Source organism: Micrasema longulum, unplaced genomic scaffold (assembly GCF_059751315.1).
Source record: "Micrasema longulum isolate JH-2025_06_02 unplaced genomic scaffold, ASM5975131v1 h1tg000788l, whole genome shotgun sequence".
Taxonomy (NCBI): Eukaryota; Metazoa; Arthropoda; class Insecta; order Trichoptera; family Brachycentridae; genus Micrasema; species Micrasema longulum.
Window position 1 is genome coordinate 16,338 of NW_028277980.1, and position 19,982 is coordinate 36,319.

Here is a 19,982-nt window from a genome sequence, read left to right on the forward strand (position 1 = left end):
GACAGGTCATAATCCCTGTGAATGTCTTGATTCTAGACTTTTATATTCGCTTTTCGAAAAGGTCTCCTCTATCGAAGTGTTGAAATATTTATCAATCTTGATAAACTCGATAGAGGATTAAATCCAGTACTTTATCTACAGAGATTTTGACATGCTCAAAATATTGTTGGTGTAAAAACACATTCCTCCACACCCAACAGTTCATAGGCCTTAGTATTGGTATACTGCATTGGTATACCTCTTGTAATATTGTGAGATCAAGTGTTTTTTCATCTTTCCGTGTTCGGAAGTTGTCTGATATTTGATGCATATTTTTATGGCTCGTCCTAACTCTCCGCAGAAAAATAATTCAACACTTATCGAATCATGGCTTACCCAAAGTTCATACACTTGTTTATATATTTATTATAATTTGTAAATGCATGTAACTTGTTTTTGGCCTTTGTTATCAGTTAAAGGCCCTATAAAGGAAAAAAACTATTATTTTATTATTATAAATAAATTAAGGGCAGCAGCTGTCAGCTAATATGCCCCTATATTATCTTTCTGTTATGCTTATTTTACTTCCTATATAATGTTTATATTTATGACTAATTTGTTTTTTAATGCATTAACAGATGGTGCGTGACTATTTCTTGAAGTAGACCATTCCACGCATCCACAGATCTACCTTTGGTGAAAAATTTATCTGGATTGAGGTTGAACTTTGGCTTCTCTAATTTCATCAAATGTCCTCTCAGTTGCGTATTCAGACTAAATGTGAAAATTTCACCAAGTTCAGTCATAATACATAATACCAGTGTAGTGTTTTGTAAATTTCATATTCTGTTTGACATTAAATACCTACATATTCTTATCTACCAAGATTTAGACGTAGTCAATATTGTTGGATGCACCGACTGGTCTAAAAAGAATACACGTTGTACGTATCGCTTTGTTGGTCAAACACATTTTTAATTTGAAAAAAATTAAGAATAAAAAATGTAAATTTCCAAAAAAATTCATAACATTTTTAAAAGTACATAAAAAATATTCCTCTAAAGTTTTGCTGTATGCCCCTGTAAAACTATGTTTACATTCATATCTAGACAAACGTATCACTGGGAAAATTAGACTTTTATATTACCACAGAACTTTAGTCCCATGGAATTCGGACTTGTGTCCTCATAATATAAATAACTCAAGAATTAAGAAATGCATAGACTGCATAGTCTATGCATTTATTCTCAAATAAATACGACACATCGGTGATTCATTTCAAATGGATGTTAGAACCTACAAGGCTTCTAATATATTTTATGCGTGAGAGACAGTACTTCACAATAACAAATAGTTTTTTGTTCCAGTTTTTTCGAATTTTTTTAATTGAACAATGTTTTGAGTAAGTCCAAATGTTTGCAGACAGGCTGGATTTACTCTCTAGGGAGTTTTTTAGATCTAAATTTGTTGCAACAAAGATAGAAAATATTTTTGAAAAGGGAATATGAGAGTCTAGACATTAACAGGGCACATGATAAGGTTTTAGCTTTTTTACTTTACAAAGTCAATAGATGGACGAGTTGAGGAAATGTGGATGTTTAAACATGGCAGAATGGTGAATGTTACACAGTGTGTAAAGTGGCCACTTAAACCAGCCAATGAAAGATCATAAGCCCTGTATATGCCTAGACTTGTGTATTTCCTTCTTAATAATGTTTTTTTTTCTCAATTTAATTTTTTTACATAAATTATCAAATACCTAGACAATATTTTTCTTTATCTGTTTTAAACGTGTTGCACTGTTTTAATATTTCCAAATGGAGTATTCAACTATTTCCCTTTAAATTTCAGATCATATTATTTATAATATTTACCTTTTCACATCTAGTAGAGTATTTTTAAATTATTAGTTTAACTGTTAGTATTAATTTATTGTTTATTTTTAAATAAATATATACAGTACCCGGCAGTAAATAAAATACATCGGGCTTAAGAATGAGACTGCTGACTTTGTAGAGCGTCGTCTCTGTCGCAGGGGTTCGGTATCTGTATGCATGTATGTATGACAAATACAATGCTCTACAAAGGTGGAGTTTGCCGATTCTCTTTCTTAAGCCCGATGTACGTTATTTTTTAGCACCACAACAGGCCAGGAAATCACATGCCCGCATGAAAAAAATTAATAGAATACCCAGGGTTGAGGAAAATCATATTGAATTTTTGTGTCCTCACCAATAATTGAACCTGGACCCTTCCGTGCGTGAATCAAGCGTCTTAGGCATTCGAAATAAAGCAACCATGCTTAAAATTCACCTTTTTTACTTTTTATTAATTATTAATTAATTAATTAAAGAAGTAATGCCGATTTTGTCAGCACTAAAATTGAAAAATAAAAACTTAACCAATTCATCTAAAACAAATTTTATTCTGCAATATTTTATAGACCCAGGGGATATTTTGGTCTTTTTAAGTTTCGGTGCTTGTTCTTTATTTTACTTTGGATAAAAATGAGTTTAGGCCACGCACAGAAATTTTGTATTTGTAAAATAAGGCAAACATTCAAATAGCAGGTGGTGATATCACTCCTGGGCTGGTATTCCGAACGCGTTTACAGCGCGCTATAATGCGTATTTAGTACGTAAAAACGCGCTATACCGCGCTATAATTTCGATTGGAATACCAGCCCTGGATTAAAGATAAAAATTTTGCCATGCCAGATCATGCAATCAATACCTTACCTACAATAATTGAAAAATAATTTCTGAGATTCGTTAGGTTAAGTTCATATATTATGTTATTTAAAAAATTTGATTAATTATTTTATGCCAATTCATGAGGACTTTTGAAAGCCGGTTGATGGCTTTAATATAATCTTACAAAAAATTCTTGAAATGTTTTGCGGGTTTTTTATAAATGCACATACGATATTAAACTTCGCAAAAGACGTAAAGTAAAATATTGTATGAATTACATACATTTTATATCAAGATTATTTGAAAAAAAAAGAAATGGGTAACATACAATAATTATTTGATACTCACAAACAATGTATATTATCGTAAGAAGCACTAACGATAATATACGTTGTTATTCTGGATACAAATATAAAATATTAGTATTACAATAAAAGTATACTATAATTAACTGGTTCGTTTTATCAAGCATTTTGCTGTCTTTCATGCAAATTTACTTATTTTAAATACAGACCTTGGTTATAATACGATGAATCTGGTGTTGGATTGTATGTAGTGAAGATTAAGTTTCAGACGCTAAATCACACTTTTGTGCTCTAGGTAGCTAAATACTTTAAGTAATAACATAAGCGCAGGATTCTTTATGGAAAAAATATTTTTTTAAATAAAAATGATAATGCACGGCGGACGCCCGTCTAGTCCGAAGAACACAATCGTAATTGGTAATTACTACACTTCCGGTCATCTCTTTCATCCTAAAAAAATTATTGCAAGGTTTCATACACTAGTATACTTTCTAAAAAATATGTGATACGGCAATATAATAATTATTGCATTTTTTTTTTTTTTTTTTGTTTGCTTGCACTAAAGATATAATATGTAGATGAAATACATTACAAATTTAAAATCTACAATTTGTGGGTTACGACATAAAACATAGGATGAATAAAGGATATTTTCATTTCCAATATTTGCATCAAAAAGGAGCGAAGATAAAAATAATTCTGCCAATTACCTATATGATTTAAATAATAGTATTAAATGAATTGCATAAACCAGTACATGTTGACATAATGTTTAAACATAATAATCTACTGATTAATTGAGCTATGAAACCTGTTTGCATAAATTTTAATCACATTTGTCAAAAAAAAAAAAAACTATTACATAGCTAGTTATTGAATATCACCAACAATATTTAGAGCACCCGTGATCATTAGGAATCAAACCCAGAAATAAAAATTAAAGCACGCAATTATAATTTTTGATTTTCTCGTAACTAATGATAAGTCACGAGCATTATGGTTTATTCATCTTTAATAAAATTATCGTTGTTTAGTAAAAATATGATTTAATTTTAAGAATGTTGCAAACTAGAAGTACTCATCGTTAAAGCAATAAACATGTCACCAAATAAAACATCCTCCTCGAGTAATCATTCCTACAACTGCGAACTGTGGTGGGAAATACTTTAACTTTCTCATTACAAAAAAAATATTATCACTGGAAAAAAATAAAAACAGATTTTTTTGAGACATTTATTTGATATTATTCCGTCGTATTTTCTGTTTTAACAAATGTCACACAAATACAACTTATTCAACTAAGGCAGAATCCATGCAATAACTCTTATCTTGAAATGCATAAATACACATGATTATTATTTTATTTTACCAAATGAGATAAACTACTTCAACAAAACTTCCAACGATTGCCACATTCATTGCACAGCACAAAGGTTGTCATGGGCTCGTCAGCACTTCGGGTTTGGATCTGGCTATAGGTACAGTTTCTCTGCTTGCACTTGCCACACTTCAACAGACTGGTCTTCGTACCTTGGACGGTGGCAAGTTGAGCATCATTGATGGCTTCCTTAACAAACCTCTCACGCAACTCCTTCACTTCGTCACTCGCCATTTCCTCTGGGGTCATTTTCGCTAGTTTAGGAGCCCCAATAACTCCATTCAAAAAATTGGCCCTAAGAGTTGGATTTTTGACATCTTTTAAATTGGCCACTCTAGATCTTACTCTATTTTTGTACCTCATGTCTGTATTTTTGAATTCCAAGTAAATGCATTCTTCCAGTTCCTCAGCTAATTCTTCAGGAGTTCCACAACCCTCCACATCCCCGTCAACTTTCAAGGCTTGAGTGAGTAATTCTCGGCACTTTAACCTGACAGCGTCAGTAGTATTAGAATGAGGCGGGAAAGTTGATTGCACTTTTCTCTCTTTATCTTCCTTTTTATCTTTTGATTTGGCGGGTGTTTTTGAGCTGCTAGCGGAATCTTTTGATGGAACACTAGGGGGAGAAAGAAACTTCTTCCAATTCTTTATTAATGTTTTAGATAAACTTATAACTTCATCGTCTTTGCTGGATTTCCGTAAAGCGTTTACTGTCATTCCGATACGGGTTTTAGTGAGAACATCCAAATTGATAGCTAATGTTTGTAGGGTTTTGAGAAGTTCCAATGCCTGTTCCTGGCCCTAAACATTAAAGAAATACTTAGGAAGCAGATTAATATAAAATGTGTCAGACGATTTTATAGATATCCTTGGTAACTGTATCTTACCGAGCCATCTCCAGAGGACATCTTGTTGAGTTTTTTCTGAATTCTCATAACTTCTTCTTCCACACTCATTTTGAATAGAATTAGCAGAAGAGAACAGTCAACAAAAATATTCTAAAAATCACACAAGACGCCAAAAAATAAAAAACGAAAGATCCTGATCGGCGCTAAATGACCATAGAAAGGTTGTTTTTGTTTGTGTAATATTTGTCTATGGAAAATGATCTTTTAGGGCGTAAAGTAAGCCATATAAAAATAATATCTCTCTTTTTTTCTTCTGTGGTACTTACTTATTTTTAACCCTGAAATGATTTAGCTTTTTGTCTAGATTTTGGCACAACAGGCCGAGAGACCTATTAAATTATTGTTGTGATTAATTTTCTAACTGTACAAAGTTAAAATTATTTGAGTTCTAGAAAAACGAAAAGCCAACAAACATATTTTTTAGGAAATATATCCTATCCAAAATTAAAAGCACGTAAAGGTATAATTTTGTCCGGCGTCTAATGCTTACTCAGATTTATAAAGGTATATCCATTGACATATTACTACATATAGACAAGCCTTGACCATTAAAAAATGATGACACTCAGTGATGTCCTACGCATATTTAATCGTTCTTTGGCCGTCAGCCAGGTGTGAAGTTTAAAATCGAAACCAAAATGCCTGCTTGTGTCATTATATAAAGTGCGTAAAACATTTCTTATTAACATTGTAAAAAGTATTGTGTAATTTTTCATTCCTAAATATTTTTTCATGTTTCAACAATTAACATTAAAATAGAAATATTTTTCGAGAACGTCAAACTGCAATTGCGAAGCTCTTTATACTTACAGAACTGCACTGATGAATACATTTAAAAAATAGTATGGTAAAATTGAGATTAAATTATTTTTGTCTTCCCCAAAATTCAGTGAAAAGAAATAAATGGGTCGAAATTTAGAAAGAATCTGAATGGGATCAACAAAAAACTAATTTCGATTTTGTTAACATTAAAACAAAAACTTTTTCATGTCCAAAAATGAGTATTTTCAAATTTTTGGTAACATATGCTTCCTCGTTAAATGCAGCCGTGGGATAAATAAATAAACTCAATAACCATGGGTATGTTTTCGTGTTACATTTAATCATTTATAAATTTATTGTATTTTTGTATGTGCATATATATTATATGTATGTATATGTGTATACATATGTCTATGTATATATATATATATATGTGTGTATATATGTATGTATGTATGTGTATATGTATGTTTGTATTATGTATGCGTGTATGTGTATATATTTATATATTTAATTTTTACATTTATCGTAAACTGTACTTTTTTTCTTTTCTTCTCTTTTGGGATATACTGTTTTTCTATTTCTTCAATATTATTTTTATTTATAGGAAACATATTCGAAAACCATATTTGCCGCAACAAATCGGTTTCTTAGAACAGGCATTTGCCCATATAGGAACCGATTGCAACATTAGACATACCTACTAATATTTCTGGCTTGCTGACCCTTCATATACTGAGCCTACTCCTAGTACAATCAGAATTTTCCTGAGTGTTTTTTGTGCCATTTTTGTAAAAATGTATGTATAAACTAATAAATTAATAAAATAAACTGCTTTTAAAATATTTTTTTTTACTCTATAAGGCGCGTCTATGTATTAATATGTCAATGGGTGTACCTTAATAATAGTTCCAATATTTTATAGAGCTTTTATAAAGTGTTGTCACATTAAAATTTGATTTGTAGGTGAAAGTATAAAAAATATATATACCTACGAATTTCAAATGGTAATTACTAACTTAAAAATCCAAACTTTCTACAACTTGTTGTATTTTTCATATAGATTTCGCTAGTAGATTTTTTATGGCGTTTTACCTACAATCAACAAATTTAATAATATGTATTGTAGTAGTTTTTATTACTTACTCATATTCATGGAAAAACAAATTGGGGGTAACAAATACAGTTCATGTAATATAAATATATTAATTTAATCATGAAATTATTTACGAATTAAAAAAAAATCATGAATGTAACTATACAAGGTTTTTCGTAAGTTCATAGAACTATCAATAACATTTTGGTGATCAATTTAGTTGTATTTACTATAAAAATTGGCACGTAATACGTACAACCTCTGGGGTGGTATTCTGGATCTTCTCTATCCCCTAAAGAGTGATTAATTTGAAGATTTTTTTTAAAGTGGTGACAATTTGCTTCACATAATGGCCACACTGATGATTAAACGTAAAAAAAATATGAACACGTTCAATCAAACATGATGATTTTCATTTCAAACTTAGAACATTATTGCGACCTCAAGCATTATTAAAAACACTTAATCAAGTTGAATTGACCAAACCATATTAGTTTTATTGCCATTTTTGCAGCAGTATATACACCATTTGACGTTCAATCATCAGTGTGACCATTATATGAAGCAAAGTGTCGTCACTTTAAAAAAAAATTCTTCAAAATGAATCACTACCTATATAAATATAGTAAAGTGGGTAGAGAAGATCCAGAATACCACCCCTGATATAATTAGCTGAGGACATTGTATTGCACAACACGTATAAATAAATGAAAATGAAATATATTTCAAATATTATACACTAAAACAGCGAACAATTAATAACATTTTGTACTCATTAGTAAGGCTGGTGCCTGGCAAAATGCGACTGAGAAAAATTTCTAAGTTAGATATTTTAAAACTTTTTCTATGCCGTTAGGTATTTTTATGGCAGTTTCCAGCAGGTAGCGAAATTTCAGGCAATTTTTAGAACATATGAACCTGAAATAATTATTTTAAAAACATGTATGTCAAAAAAGTCTTCAAGACTTACCTACACAATGTATCATTTAAGACAATATTGCCTCAGAAAAACGCAATTAAAATTTTCACAAAATGTCAGGGTTGTCACTTGCCACGTACATTGATAAATATTATACATAATTTCGTATTTTGTACACGATTTTTTCATATATACGTTCCGTAGAAGAAAACAGAATTGTTCTACTAAGTTAAATTTAAGCAGCATTTTGCAACAGAAACAATAAACTTTATTTACATAGAAAAAATATTATTACAAATCGTCAATAAATCATTAACATGCAACACTAAATCGTACCTAGGTGCCAATAATAAAAAAACATGATAAAATAAATAAACACAGACTCGCGCATTTTACTATCAAATCGAGATAAAGGTGCTTGTAAATTGAGAAATACTGTAAAACGCACTTTCTTCTATCCAGAAATAATAGTTTTTAAACACAAATAAACAATAAAACCGCAGCGAAATAATAAAATAAAAGCATCAGTTATTACAAAAAACTAATTTAGAAAAAATAATAATACGCAATACTGAAGGCCACTAAAGAGGACTACGAAAATTAAGTGTCAACCCTGCATTATCGACGCTTGTTAAACGTCAAAAATAGCTCTCGTAATTTCTTGTGTCCCAGTGTTTCATCAAGATTCTAACAGATGTCTCTGAGTGTACGAAATCTATAACCGTTCAGAAAACTTGACCTCGAAGCGTTAAGTGCGTCCAAAGGCGCGCGTTTTTATGCGCCATTTTTGTTGTGACCGGCCCTCCGACACGGAAACGGAGGGCACATTGACGCGCTTTTTGCACTTGACTGGTTAAAATGCGTTGATTTTTTTGCCTTGCTTTTGAGCATTAGATCTTGAATCTTGAATCAACGTGGATAGTGTTAATAGGCACCTTCATCACATCATCATCGAACCCTTATCCGCACCAAATGGTGCATAGGGCATTGATTTTTGTTTTTTGCACTAAACAGGCCAGGAGGCCCGATAACCGTGTTGAAAAATAACATTTTAATTATTGTTTTTTCCCCGGTAAACGAACCCGTAACCTTCCGTGCGTTAGCCAAGCGTCTTATCCATTACACCACGGAAACGGTTACGTGTGGTTAAGTACCTATCTGCACCGTATGGCCCTTTTCACACATGCCACGCAAATCCACCCGGGGCGGCGATTTTGAGTGGCATGTGTGAAAACGCCAATCTCGATCATCTGTTTTTCTACTCGTATCTGCACTCTGCACACAGTGATGCAAATGGTAAATCTTGGTAATTTTTAAAACCACCTTATAAACAAATATTTCATGTCGCCCCTCCCAGGAATCGAACCTAGGGCCTCGTTTGGATTGTGTATATATAGAATTACTTGTTCTTATAATCATGTCCCGACTTGCTCGAAAAAAAGATTTCTTGAATAAGTCAGGACTTACAAATAAGTTTTTCAGACTTTTTTCAGACTATTTAAACAATATACATATTTTTTTATTTGTTGACAAAAACAGTTTACAAATACATATATACATATAACAGATGCATAATCATACATAAAAACAGGTTAAGAGTACATACATACGTTATTTCTACATATTTTCTTAAATTTAAATTTTTAATATTTCAAAAAAATATTGTAAAAATCTCTTACCTTTGGCAAAATCTACATAGTAGTATTCCGTTTCCAGTATTCAGTTACGAACAACTTTTTATTTTGCTAAATGTTATTAAATATTTGTATTTAAAAACCACTTACTTTTATGTGTCTACCGGTTTCGAGACGTACCCGTCAACCAGCATGCAAAACCCACTATACACCTATACAGGTGTTCTTTAAACCCTGTCACATCCTAAACCACGATGATCAGTATAGGCAAAAATACATATTAGCATATTTAAAAAAATATTTAGAACGAAGAAAATTTTTAGAAATAAAATATTTAAAAAAACCAAATGGTTGCTTACTTCTACAAGGAAGAAGCGAGGGGGGCGCGGCCATGCGGTTGACGGTATATCAGACTCCCCCCTCCTCGTTTCACCCCTGCAGAAGTAAGCAACCATTTGTTTTTTTTTCTTCGCGAGACTGGGTTATCCGTGGACGAAGCATAGGAACTGGCGTGGGGCAGAGTTGAATGGCAACGAGTAGTGATGACCATATAATCAATATAGAGAATGAAAATGATGTATTATGACTACCAAAAATTGTAAAGATGTGGAAGTTCAAACATAGGGTAAATGGTGAATGTTACACATTGCGTAAGTGATCAATGAAACCAGCCCAAGCTAAACATTTTTTTTTGAAAAATATAAACCCAATATACTTTTCAAATACAATAAAAAGTGGAGTATGAACAATTTTTACAATTGATTGCTTCAGTTTTGCTTTAATCCAAAAGGGATTTTTACAAACACGGCTCATTTGACTAAATTAAACATTTAAAGTTTTTAAAAGCAATATTCTGTACATTAAAAATGTGTTTGTGTAAGTTTTGCGAACGCGCCAGCACTAGATAATCGACTTATGCATATGTGACAAGATTAAATGAGAAAGTATATTTATAAACCAGTGTTTTTAATCCATAGCTAAACATTGAACATACATTATTTTATTTTTAGTATTAAGAATCGCAGCAAAATTTAGACGAACGCAGAAGCATCATGTGTATATCTTATTACCATATCATTAGCTACTAACAAAGCAATAGCAGTCTATGTCACGCTCAAAAGCGCGCCTGAGTGCGAGAGATATAGATTAGTTTCAGAGAGATAGATTAGTTAAATGTTCGACCAGTAGACAAAATGGATTATGGTAACAAATTTCATTTGCGGTCGCAGGCGCGGGTCCTATAGTCCTATTACACGGAATGCTCTCCCAGCGGAAGTGCGAAACTGTGAGAGTGAAATGGTCTTTCGGAAAAAAAACAATTATTTTTATAAAACATTTTTTTTAACCTACATAAACTTTAAGAGCCCTTGCTGATTGTGGAAAAAAGTCACGGAGTGCTATGGGGATAAATGAGAGTGCGCTCACTGTGGCGACATGACAATACGGTGACAAAAAGTTCCATCGTGACGTGACTGTCACCCGGCCCCGGCCTGTACATTGCTACGGCAGTGCGCTCACTAGAAACCTTTTGTCACTGCCGGCAGACGCCTACCGAACGGACGTGTGTAGTGTATTTTTTAGTTATATTTAAGATTAACATATTATTACAACAGTGGAGAAGAACATTTTAGACAAGATACTACAGAATTCTAGGCATTCACAGGGCTTATGACCACTTTACACACTGTAAAACATTCACCATTCTACCCTTATTTGAACATCTATATTCCTTCAACCCTTTCACCTGTTGATGTTTGTGAAGTTAAAGAGCTGAAACGTTCATTTATGGAGGCAAGATTTAAGATGGCTACTTCTCTGCAAGAAGATGATATGACAACGAAGTGTTAATAAAAGACATAGAGAAAAGGCCAGCATTGTTTACAAAAAAATTAAAGAAATTCTCTGATATTCATTTGAAAAGGAAATTGTGGGACGAGATTTCAATTGAATTATTTCAAAACTGTTTATTGACAACGAAAATAATTTTAAAAACTTTAGAGGTTATTGACGTAATTCAGAATACAGGGAGTAAAATTTTCCTTTTAATAATCGTTCATTATATATGGGATGTACCCAGTAGTGTTTCTTTCGTTTGATTTTCCTTCTGCGTAATTCAAGAGCGCAAATCACTGCGACCTCTTCGAAATCCATCGCTAAATGAACATTTTGTCACCAGTAGTGAGTAGTGAGAGCACCCACAGTGACACAACGTGACAGTGACAAAAAGTCACAGTCAGCGGGTGGTGTAATTCATTATTCCGTAAAATCCGCTTTACTCAGTGTCTTTATATAAATAAATAAATAATTTTTTTGAAAAAGGAAATCCATTGGAGACAAGTTCGCCTCGTAGCAAATTTGTTTACCCTACTTTGCTCATTTCATGAAAGAACTAATGAAAATTAGACCTCGGATTAAACAACGCCGTGGGGGACATTTGAACGACATTATCTTAAAAACATCAAATATTTAACATGATATAAAAATATCCGTTTTATGTAAAATATATATTTTTTAAATATTTTAAGTTCAAAGTTTATTAATTCAATTACTTTTATTAAATGACTCTTTACTTATCTTCTCTGTTGTGTCAAACAATGTTTCCGCGTGCATAATAAAATTTTAGAGAAATTAAGACATTGCTTTTTTTTTTTTTAACCTTACATTTGTGTTATGATTATTTTTTTTCCCATCAAGCAACATTTCGCTGTGACATCACGAATGCGCGTGGCGAAAGTAGGGCATAATGGGGGAATTATTGTACACAGTCCGATGTATTCAAATATGATTCTACGCTCTTTCTGGACTATTCTTAATTCTATGGATACATGTTATAATTTTAGTTACCCACTAAGTCTAGAGACTTCAATGAGATACGTTTTTTTAAAATAGGTTTGTTATATACTCATACATAATATGTAATACTTACATTTAATAATCAACATTTATAAAAGGTCTTCTTCCTAGTCGGTCCCGAATGACTAAGGACCTTGACCACCATGTCGTACTCTCGAACTTCAGTCCTCCACTTGTCTCGGCACCCCGCATTTCTGAGAGCCATCACAAAGGAAGAGCCTTTTGCAATTTTTATCTGGTTAGACCAGCGCATGGAAGACCTCCCTCGTTCTCTTCTTCCCTCTACGCTGCCGACCACAACAAGCTTCTCCATGGACACTGAGGACTAGAACATAGACGATAAGGTCAAAATAACGAATCATGGTAGATGCCTTTGATATGTGGTGCTAGAGACGTATGTTAAGAATACCCTGGACAGCCAGACGCACCAACGCCCCCATTTTTCAGGAACTGAAGCTGACTGACAGACTCTTGACCATATGCCTCAGAAAATTTATTACTGATATTTTGGTCACCTCGCAAGGAGAGAAGATTGCATTGAGAATCTTATTAAGGTACTAGTATTTTTTCAGTTATTAATTTTTTTCACAAAAAAATATTTCGCATGAATAATGGTTTTAGGGAGATTATTGAAAATGGCGCCATATAAATCATCCTGACTAATAATAATAATAAATTTGCATGACGAATCTCTACTTAGCCGGTGAAGTCGATAACTTCACGTTAAATTCATTCACCAGCCTGATTCTGGGCAATTATGGCCGAATGCCATAGTATAGTAAGAAATTGGTCCTGCGATAACCGAGGATCGAGGTTTTTCTTGTTAGCTTAGTCGAATACTAACCTTCCCCGGGCTTATAATCTAGAAGGGCGTATTCAGCTCAAAATGGAAAGGGGGGACAGCCTTCTGAAATTGACCTATTTTATGGGGGTTGTCCTCAGGGAGGGGTACTATAGGTTTAATACACAGGGATAAAAGGAAGAACACTAATGCAACACTGCCTTAAAGCAGGTTGTAGCTAGTTAGGCAGACTGCACACAATCCTGAGAAATCTACTATCACTAAAATGTAGTAGGTAGATTATAGCAATTGTTCTGTTAATTAACCATTATTATTATTATCATTAACTAAATCATCATCATTATTTCCCTGACTGCACCCAGTGGTGCATAGGGCGCTGAATTGGAACTCCAATGAGGAAGTTCAGTGGTTTTTATATATTTTTTTTTTGTTTATAGACTATTAAAGTGAGCCAAAAAAACAAAATCCCATTCACGGGAAGCAAACCGGAAATCTACGATAACTCTGTCATGATTGGTTGATTCATATAAACCAGTGACGTCGTTCAAAGTAGTACTTTTTCGTACATTTAAATAGGAAGCTTTGCCGTAAAATTTGACGCTCTAATTTTTACCGCGCACAAGAAAACATTTATTGTATCCTATTTCCCGTAGGGCTGAAGTTCTTCTTTGCAGCATATCTTGATCATTGGTGCACGAAAGAAAAAAATACCAGTCTAACGCTTCGGATCCCGTCCATGAATTATATAATACTATAGTGAAAATCACACTGATGAAAAATATTTCATAACATGAATAAAAAAAATATACCGACCTTGTTGGGAATCGAATCCGGACCACAGTCATGGTAAAAAAAGCATTAACCACTTTATTGGCAAAAAATCAAACTTGCAGTACAAAAAAAATATATATAAAAATAATTTCTTGACATGTAAAATTGCAAGAAAATGTTCCTAGAACAAAACAAAACTACTTCACAAGATACAAAAATACTAGTTCTAAAGCTACTAAATGATTTAAAATAAAATTATCAAACAATAAAAAAAATGGCAAGTACCAATTTCAATTCCACAAACTAAAACTTTAAGTTTAAATGAAATTAAAAATTATAAAAATATAATACAATAAATGAGTGAAAAATGAAAATTGATTCTTGAAGACAGCATCAAATTCTTATTCTTATCGAGTCAAAAACTCTCGCCCAAGGTCCAGCTTTTTCACACATACAATTGTTTTCTTCATTCTGGGACGCGGAAAACCATTTTTTTTATTTCCATACATTTGTTAATTGCACATTATTTGAGACATAAGTCCCAACCCCATGGGACTAAAAGTCATGTGTTGAGATGGGACGAGCAATTAATTGACACAGACACATGAGATATCACCACAAATATGGGACCTGAAACACAAAAAATAATTCAAAAAAACACATATGTGGAACATCAATATGGTAAACAGTGAACTGATACATTCGAAAAATCATCAAGGAGTTTCATACTTAAATCCCCCCACTAAGGAAAATCCAGTCCTTAACTCCTCTCTTGAAAACTTCCAAAATATTGAACACTCTCAACATTATAACTATATGCTTGTTGAGTCGTATTATGCATTGTCTTTATCCAGCCGGATGAAGTTCTGGGTGTGAAATAAAACCTCGGACGAGTGTTTTTGACTCGATGGCTGCTCTTAGGTAAAAATCCTGACAAAGGAAATCGAGTGGGAAAACGCACGCCTCGTAGTGAAGTGGAATGTGCGTTCGCCTGTCTAAAAAAGCTTTTGAGAAAAAGTTCGTGAAGATTAGATGCAAATTTCCTTACAGATTTTTGAAAATGGCAGTAAGTAAAAAAATATCTTTATAGAAAAACAGCTATGTATATTTTTTCCGTCACTATCAGATTAAGTGATTTCTTTTATATGACATGTCAAAGTGATTTTTGACTGGGGTCTTTAGGACTTTAGGATTTTTGAGATTTTAATAAGAATGCTGATGATGGCAAATTACCAAAGTGTATTTTATAGACCGGATTACTGATTAATGAAATCTAAAAGCCTTATAGTATTGGATTTATTGACGGCTAGGAAACAAATTATCTTTCTGGTTATGTAGATTTTAATGTGATTACAAAGTCATACTTACTTTGAAATTCTTTTTTTTTTACTGAAGATTCTTAAATCACTCTTCAAATGCTCCCTATTTATTTTTTATAAATACAAAGCCGCAGTAAGACTTATTTAAATACCTTACTATGCTAGAACATGCTAATTATAAAAACTAAATAGTTGACATTATTTCCTTCTGTTATTCTTTAATTTTTCTGACTCGAGAAGAGCTCCCCCCTTTCTTGTCCCTCTTACCTGATCTGAACACAGGCTACCACTTGTCGAACTAACTACTTGCTTTCTCTGTCATCATACCTTTGTTTTCGACAAACTCGTTCACTATTCAGGCTGCAAAACTATAGAACTGGAAATGTGAAAGATACGCCCTCTGCCTTCTTTACATTTTTTCGTTATTAATAGTAAGGATCGTATTGACTTAGACCTTGCAAAATGTGATAAAAGCAAGCTGCTTGGCACAGTTGTTCCTTGGGTCAAACTGAGTCGATTTAGCCCGGTAGGCAAGTCTCCGAAAATCCATCCGCCGCGCCTCAGTCTGAGCTTTTAACTTAGTCAGATCAAGTTTGGTATCGTTTTCGTATAAACCGAGGACGATTAATTCATTTCTTAAACTATTTTTTTAACCTGCCATAGTAAAAAACCGAAAAATCTTATCCACCTATGACTTTTAAAATATTGCGAAATATATTTTTTATCAATATGATATGACGTTTTGCAAGGTCCATGTCAACATGACTTACAGCCGCAGCTCGCTGTCACCCATGGCACGTTCCTCCGCCGCGCGGCTTTATTTATTGTTTTAAGCCTAATTGTATTTTTAAAATGACGGGAAAGTTTATATTTTTAAACATGAAAATAATGGGACTACCTACTGCTGTTTTTTTCATTTTGTAAATATTGCAGTATTTGAAAAGCCATAGGTATAAGGGGAATTATTTTTTTTTTTTTTAAATATACCTCCCCCCCCCTAACCAGTCAGTGTTTGGGGAGGGGAAGTTGCCTACCGGGCTAAATCGACTCCGTTTGACGCAAGGAACAACTGTGCCAAGCGGCTTGCATTTTGCAAGGCCCCCTTATAGATTCGTCAATACAAACCCCCCTATAAGAAACGTCTGAGATGTCACTACTTTATGAAATTAGGCCTTAAATCATTTTTCAGTCACCCCTACCTCCATCTCTTTCGCTTCTAACTCTTTACTGCTCTCCCTACAACCCCCTTTCCACACTCGTTTACCACACTTACATCCAAATAAGGAAATTCAGTGCTACAAAAACTCTTTATATTTATAATTTTTCCGTACGTGTGTATGTCACTGAACTCCCAAACGGCTGGATCGATTTTAATGAAATTATTTGTGTGTGGTTGAGTCGGTCGCTGGATGGTTTAAATTTGACAATTGGACCCGGAAGGTGGAAAATTCAAATATCGATAAAACGTTTGCTGAACCAGCTAATAGCAGGCAAGCCAACGTTCGGCAGGACAACGACTGTCGGACTGTCAGGTCCGCTAGTTGGATATAAAAATGTTTCCTTACACGCGGTAAAAATTAAACCATTTAATTGTACGGCGAAGTTTCTCCAAAACGTATGGAAAAGTTAATGAAAATTCGTTTTCATAGTAAAAAGAATTACTTAAAAATTTCGGAAGTTCTAGTGAACAGCTTTTTAGAATAGTCCATCAATTACGTGTTTCGATGTATTTCCGGTTTCCGGGAAGCCATCTTAAATGTGTTTTCATACGTACAGATTTCACAGAAATGGTGGACTATTGATGGTCGCCAACCTAATTTCTGATCCACTTAAATATTACTATGTGGTATAAAAACAAACATATTTAAAAAATCCTAATAGGTTGTTAGGGTTCATTGTTCTCTCGGCGGTGAAATACTTTGAATTGTGAAGCCTGTATGTGCTGAAAATAATCAATCGAAGAGGTATTATTTAAAATATTGTAAAGTAATGAAACGAAAAATGTTTCCTTTTTTCATAATCCTCATTATGAATGGATTTCTGGCAAATTTATCAATTTCGTTAGCTCAAATTTTGTATCGTAATGAACATTTTCATATTTGAACGAAAAATTCAAAACCACTAAATTAATCAATCTTTCTAAAAACATTCAAGATTTGGACAGTTACTGATTTATCACCACAATACACTAAAAGGCGCTATAACAGAGGTGAATTTTATTAAAAAACATAAAAACCCAGGCGTAAGAAGAAAATAAATATTTATTTATTGTTATCAAACCCGTAATTCATGCGTGAGGCAAAAGCACTTATGTATGTATAACAAAGTTATATTATATTTTGATATTTTTTTTCTTTTTTTATGTTAAATCTGATCGGTTTTATCATTTTTAATTCTGTTTTTTTTTTTTTTTTGACGTTTTTCTCTGTTTGTTCCTAATTACTATGAACCTACTTTATACTGGTTATATGGCTGCTTGGGTATTGCACTATCCGCCTAAACGAGCTGGAGTAAAAATATTATTATTTTGGATGTTTGTAGCACTAACTTTGAATCATTGTAGTATATAATATTTTTATGAATGAAAAAATACTTCGTTATATTCACATGCGGTTTACCACTTTATTTATTTAAACAAACGACTAGTTTCAGCAAAAACTCTTTGCCCTAAACACAATTACCCCCCCCCCCCCTTCCCTTATCGACACCTATTAATTTGTTCATTGTTTCTTTTCTTTTATATATTATGTACGTTTCGTTGTTAAATGAAGAGGGCAACGTGTTGTCGAAACAAAACGGTTGTGTAAACAAATAAAATAGTTCAATTTTTTAATTTTTTAATCATAATATACGTGACATCTCTCATTTGTCGCACCGGAAGTATTCAATATTTGGGAAAAGCGTATTAAGCTCTCGAGGACAACAACTATTTTCAAGAGAGGAGTTAAGGACTGGATTTTCCTTAGTGGGAGGGATTTGAGTATGAAACTCGATGATTTTCCGAATGTTTGAGTTTACTATTTACCATATTGATGTGGCATTTATATGTTTTTTTAAATTATTTTTTGTGTTCCTGATTCTATATTTGTGGTGATATACTCATGTGTCTGTGTCAACTTATTGCTTGTCCCATCTCAACACAGGACTTTTAGTCCCATGGAGTTAGAACTTATACCTCAAATAATATGTAATAAACTACATGGATGTAGAAAAAAAGTAAAATACCACGAACGATGCCATAAATAATTTTACATTGTATTTAATAATTAAATCATACGGATTTAGTTGTTTTTCCTTGATTTTATTTATTTATTATTTTAAAAGGACCATCTTAAATACGACACTTTAAAATGGATTAAAAAAACGAAAATAGTTGACTTTGGAAACATGATTTATGAAATAATGAAGAGGTGTTTAAATTTAGTTTTTCTGTTTCTCCCTTGCAGATAACTCTCCGACACTATGCGAAAGAGACAACTGCACGTCTGACTGATTATGCCTAACTAAAATCAACAAAATCAATCGAGATTGCAACAACGCGACGAAACGGTAGTGAGAAAGAAACAGTGATCGCATTGAACAGGTAATGACAGGCCATAAGGCTAGTAAAAATGCTAATAATTCCCTTCTCATCTTTGTTAAATCTACATTATATAAATATTTTTTATGTATAAATCATGTAACACAAAGTATTTTACAAGTATAATACGTTGAATTACATTCCAGGAGTTACAACAACTCAATTCGGGACATAAATAATATTAAAATTTAAAAAATAACACATATTGAGAACAACAAAGAATTAAAGCAAGTTTAGCGCCTTTATAACTAAATATAGTACAACAACATATACGCCAAAAACCTTTTCTTACACAAGCAGAATACAAATATAAAAAAAAACGCTTTTAAGAATAAAAAAAAGGAGTGAATCTACTAAGGGAGATAAGGTCATTAACATCACATGCCATGCAGATGATGCAGCTATAGTGATGATGAGAACATATCCACCTCAGTTAGTAAACATCTGGATGCCTAAGAAATGTCGTATAGTACAATGATCACATGATTATTGGAAACGTAATTCGGATATAAAAAACGTGTGTTAGACCGATTATGGTGTGTACAATAGAGGCGAGGATAGATAGAGAGAAAATAAAAAATACGAAAAACCAGGTAGAAAATCTAAATAGAAAAACTAAATGGAAAAACCAAATAACTGCTCAGAACGTCAGAGATGAAATTACTAAAGGCATTTGCAGGGAAACCACAAAGAGGCAGAATCCAGAGTCAAGCAGTTAGACGGAATTGCGATATCTAGTGCATAGTAAATATATTATCGAGAGATTACATCATTAATTCCATTATCTATTAAGTTCGTTTATAGAAAGAATTTATATATTTTTTTAGTCTATTTTGTGAATTTAAATTAAAGATAAATAAAATAGCGAGCTAATGTTGTAATTTTGGACTGAACACTCTGAAACGTAGGTTCATCATAATAATATTATAACCCCGCAAATTTTCAAAGGGCAGATAGACGCAAAATGGGTGGCGTGGGCGGAA

General features: G+C 32.8%; 1 protein-coding gene across 1 annotated transcript; it reads right to left on the reverse strand.

The window, feature by feature from the left end:
* Positions 1-3,642: 3,642 nt before the first annotated feature.
* On the reverse strand, positions 3,643-5,783 carry TfIIS (RNA polymerase II elongation factor). The gene is made up of 2 exons (XM_088230580.1): positions 5,243-5,783; positions 3,643-5,156 (listed from the first exon to the last, which is right to left on the reverse strand). The coding sequence occupies exons 1-2, from the start codon at positions 5,309-5,311 to the stop codon at positions 4,365-4,367; spliced, it is 861 nt and encodes a 286-aa protein (XP_088086706.1). The 5' UTR covers positions 5,312-5,783; the 3' UTR covers positions 3,643-4,364.
* Between the last annotated feature and the right edge of the window lie 14,199 nt (positions 5,784-19,982).

Coding starts and splice junctions, on each gene's coding strand:
- TfIIS (XM_088230580.1), bottom strand. CDS start 5,311: ATGAGTGTGGAAGAAGAAGTTATGAGAATTCAGAAAAAACTCAACAAG. Junction 5,157..5,242: donor TGTCCTCTGGAGATGGCTCG/GTAAGATACAGT, acceptor TTTAATGTTTAG/GGCCAGGAACAGGCATTGGA.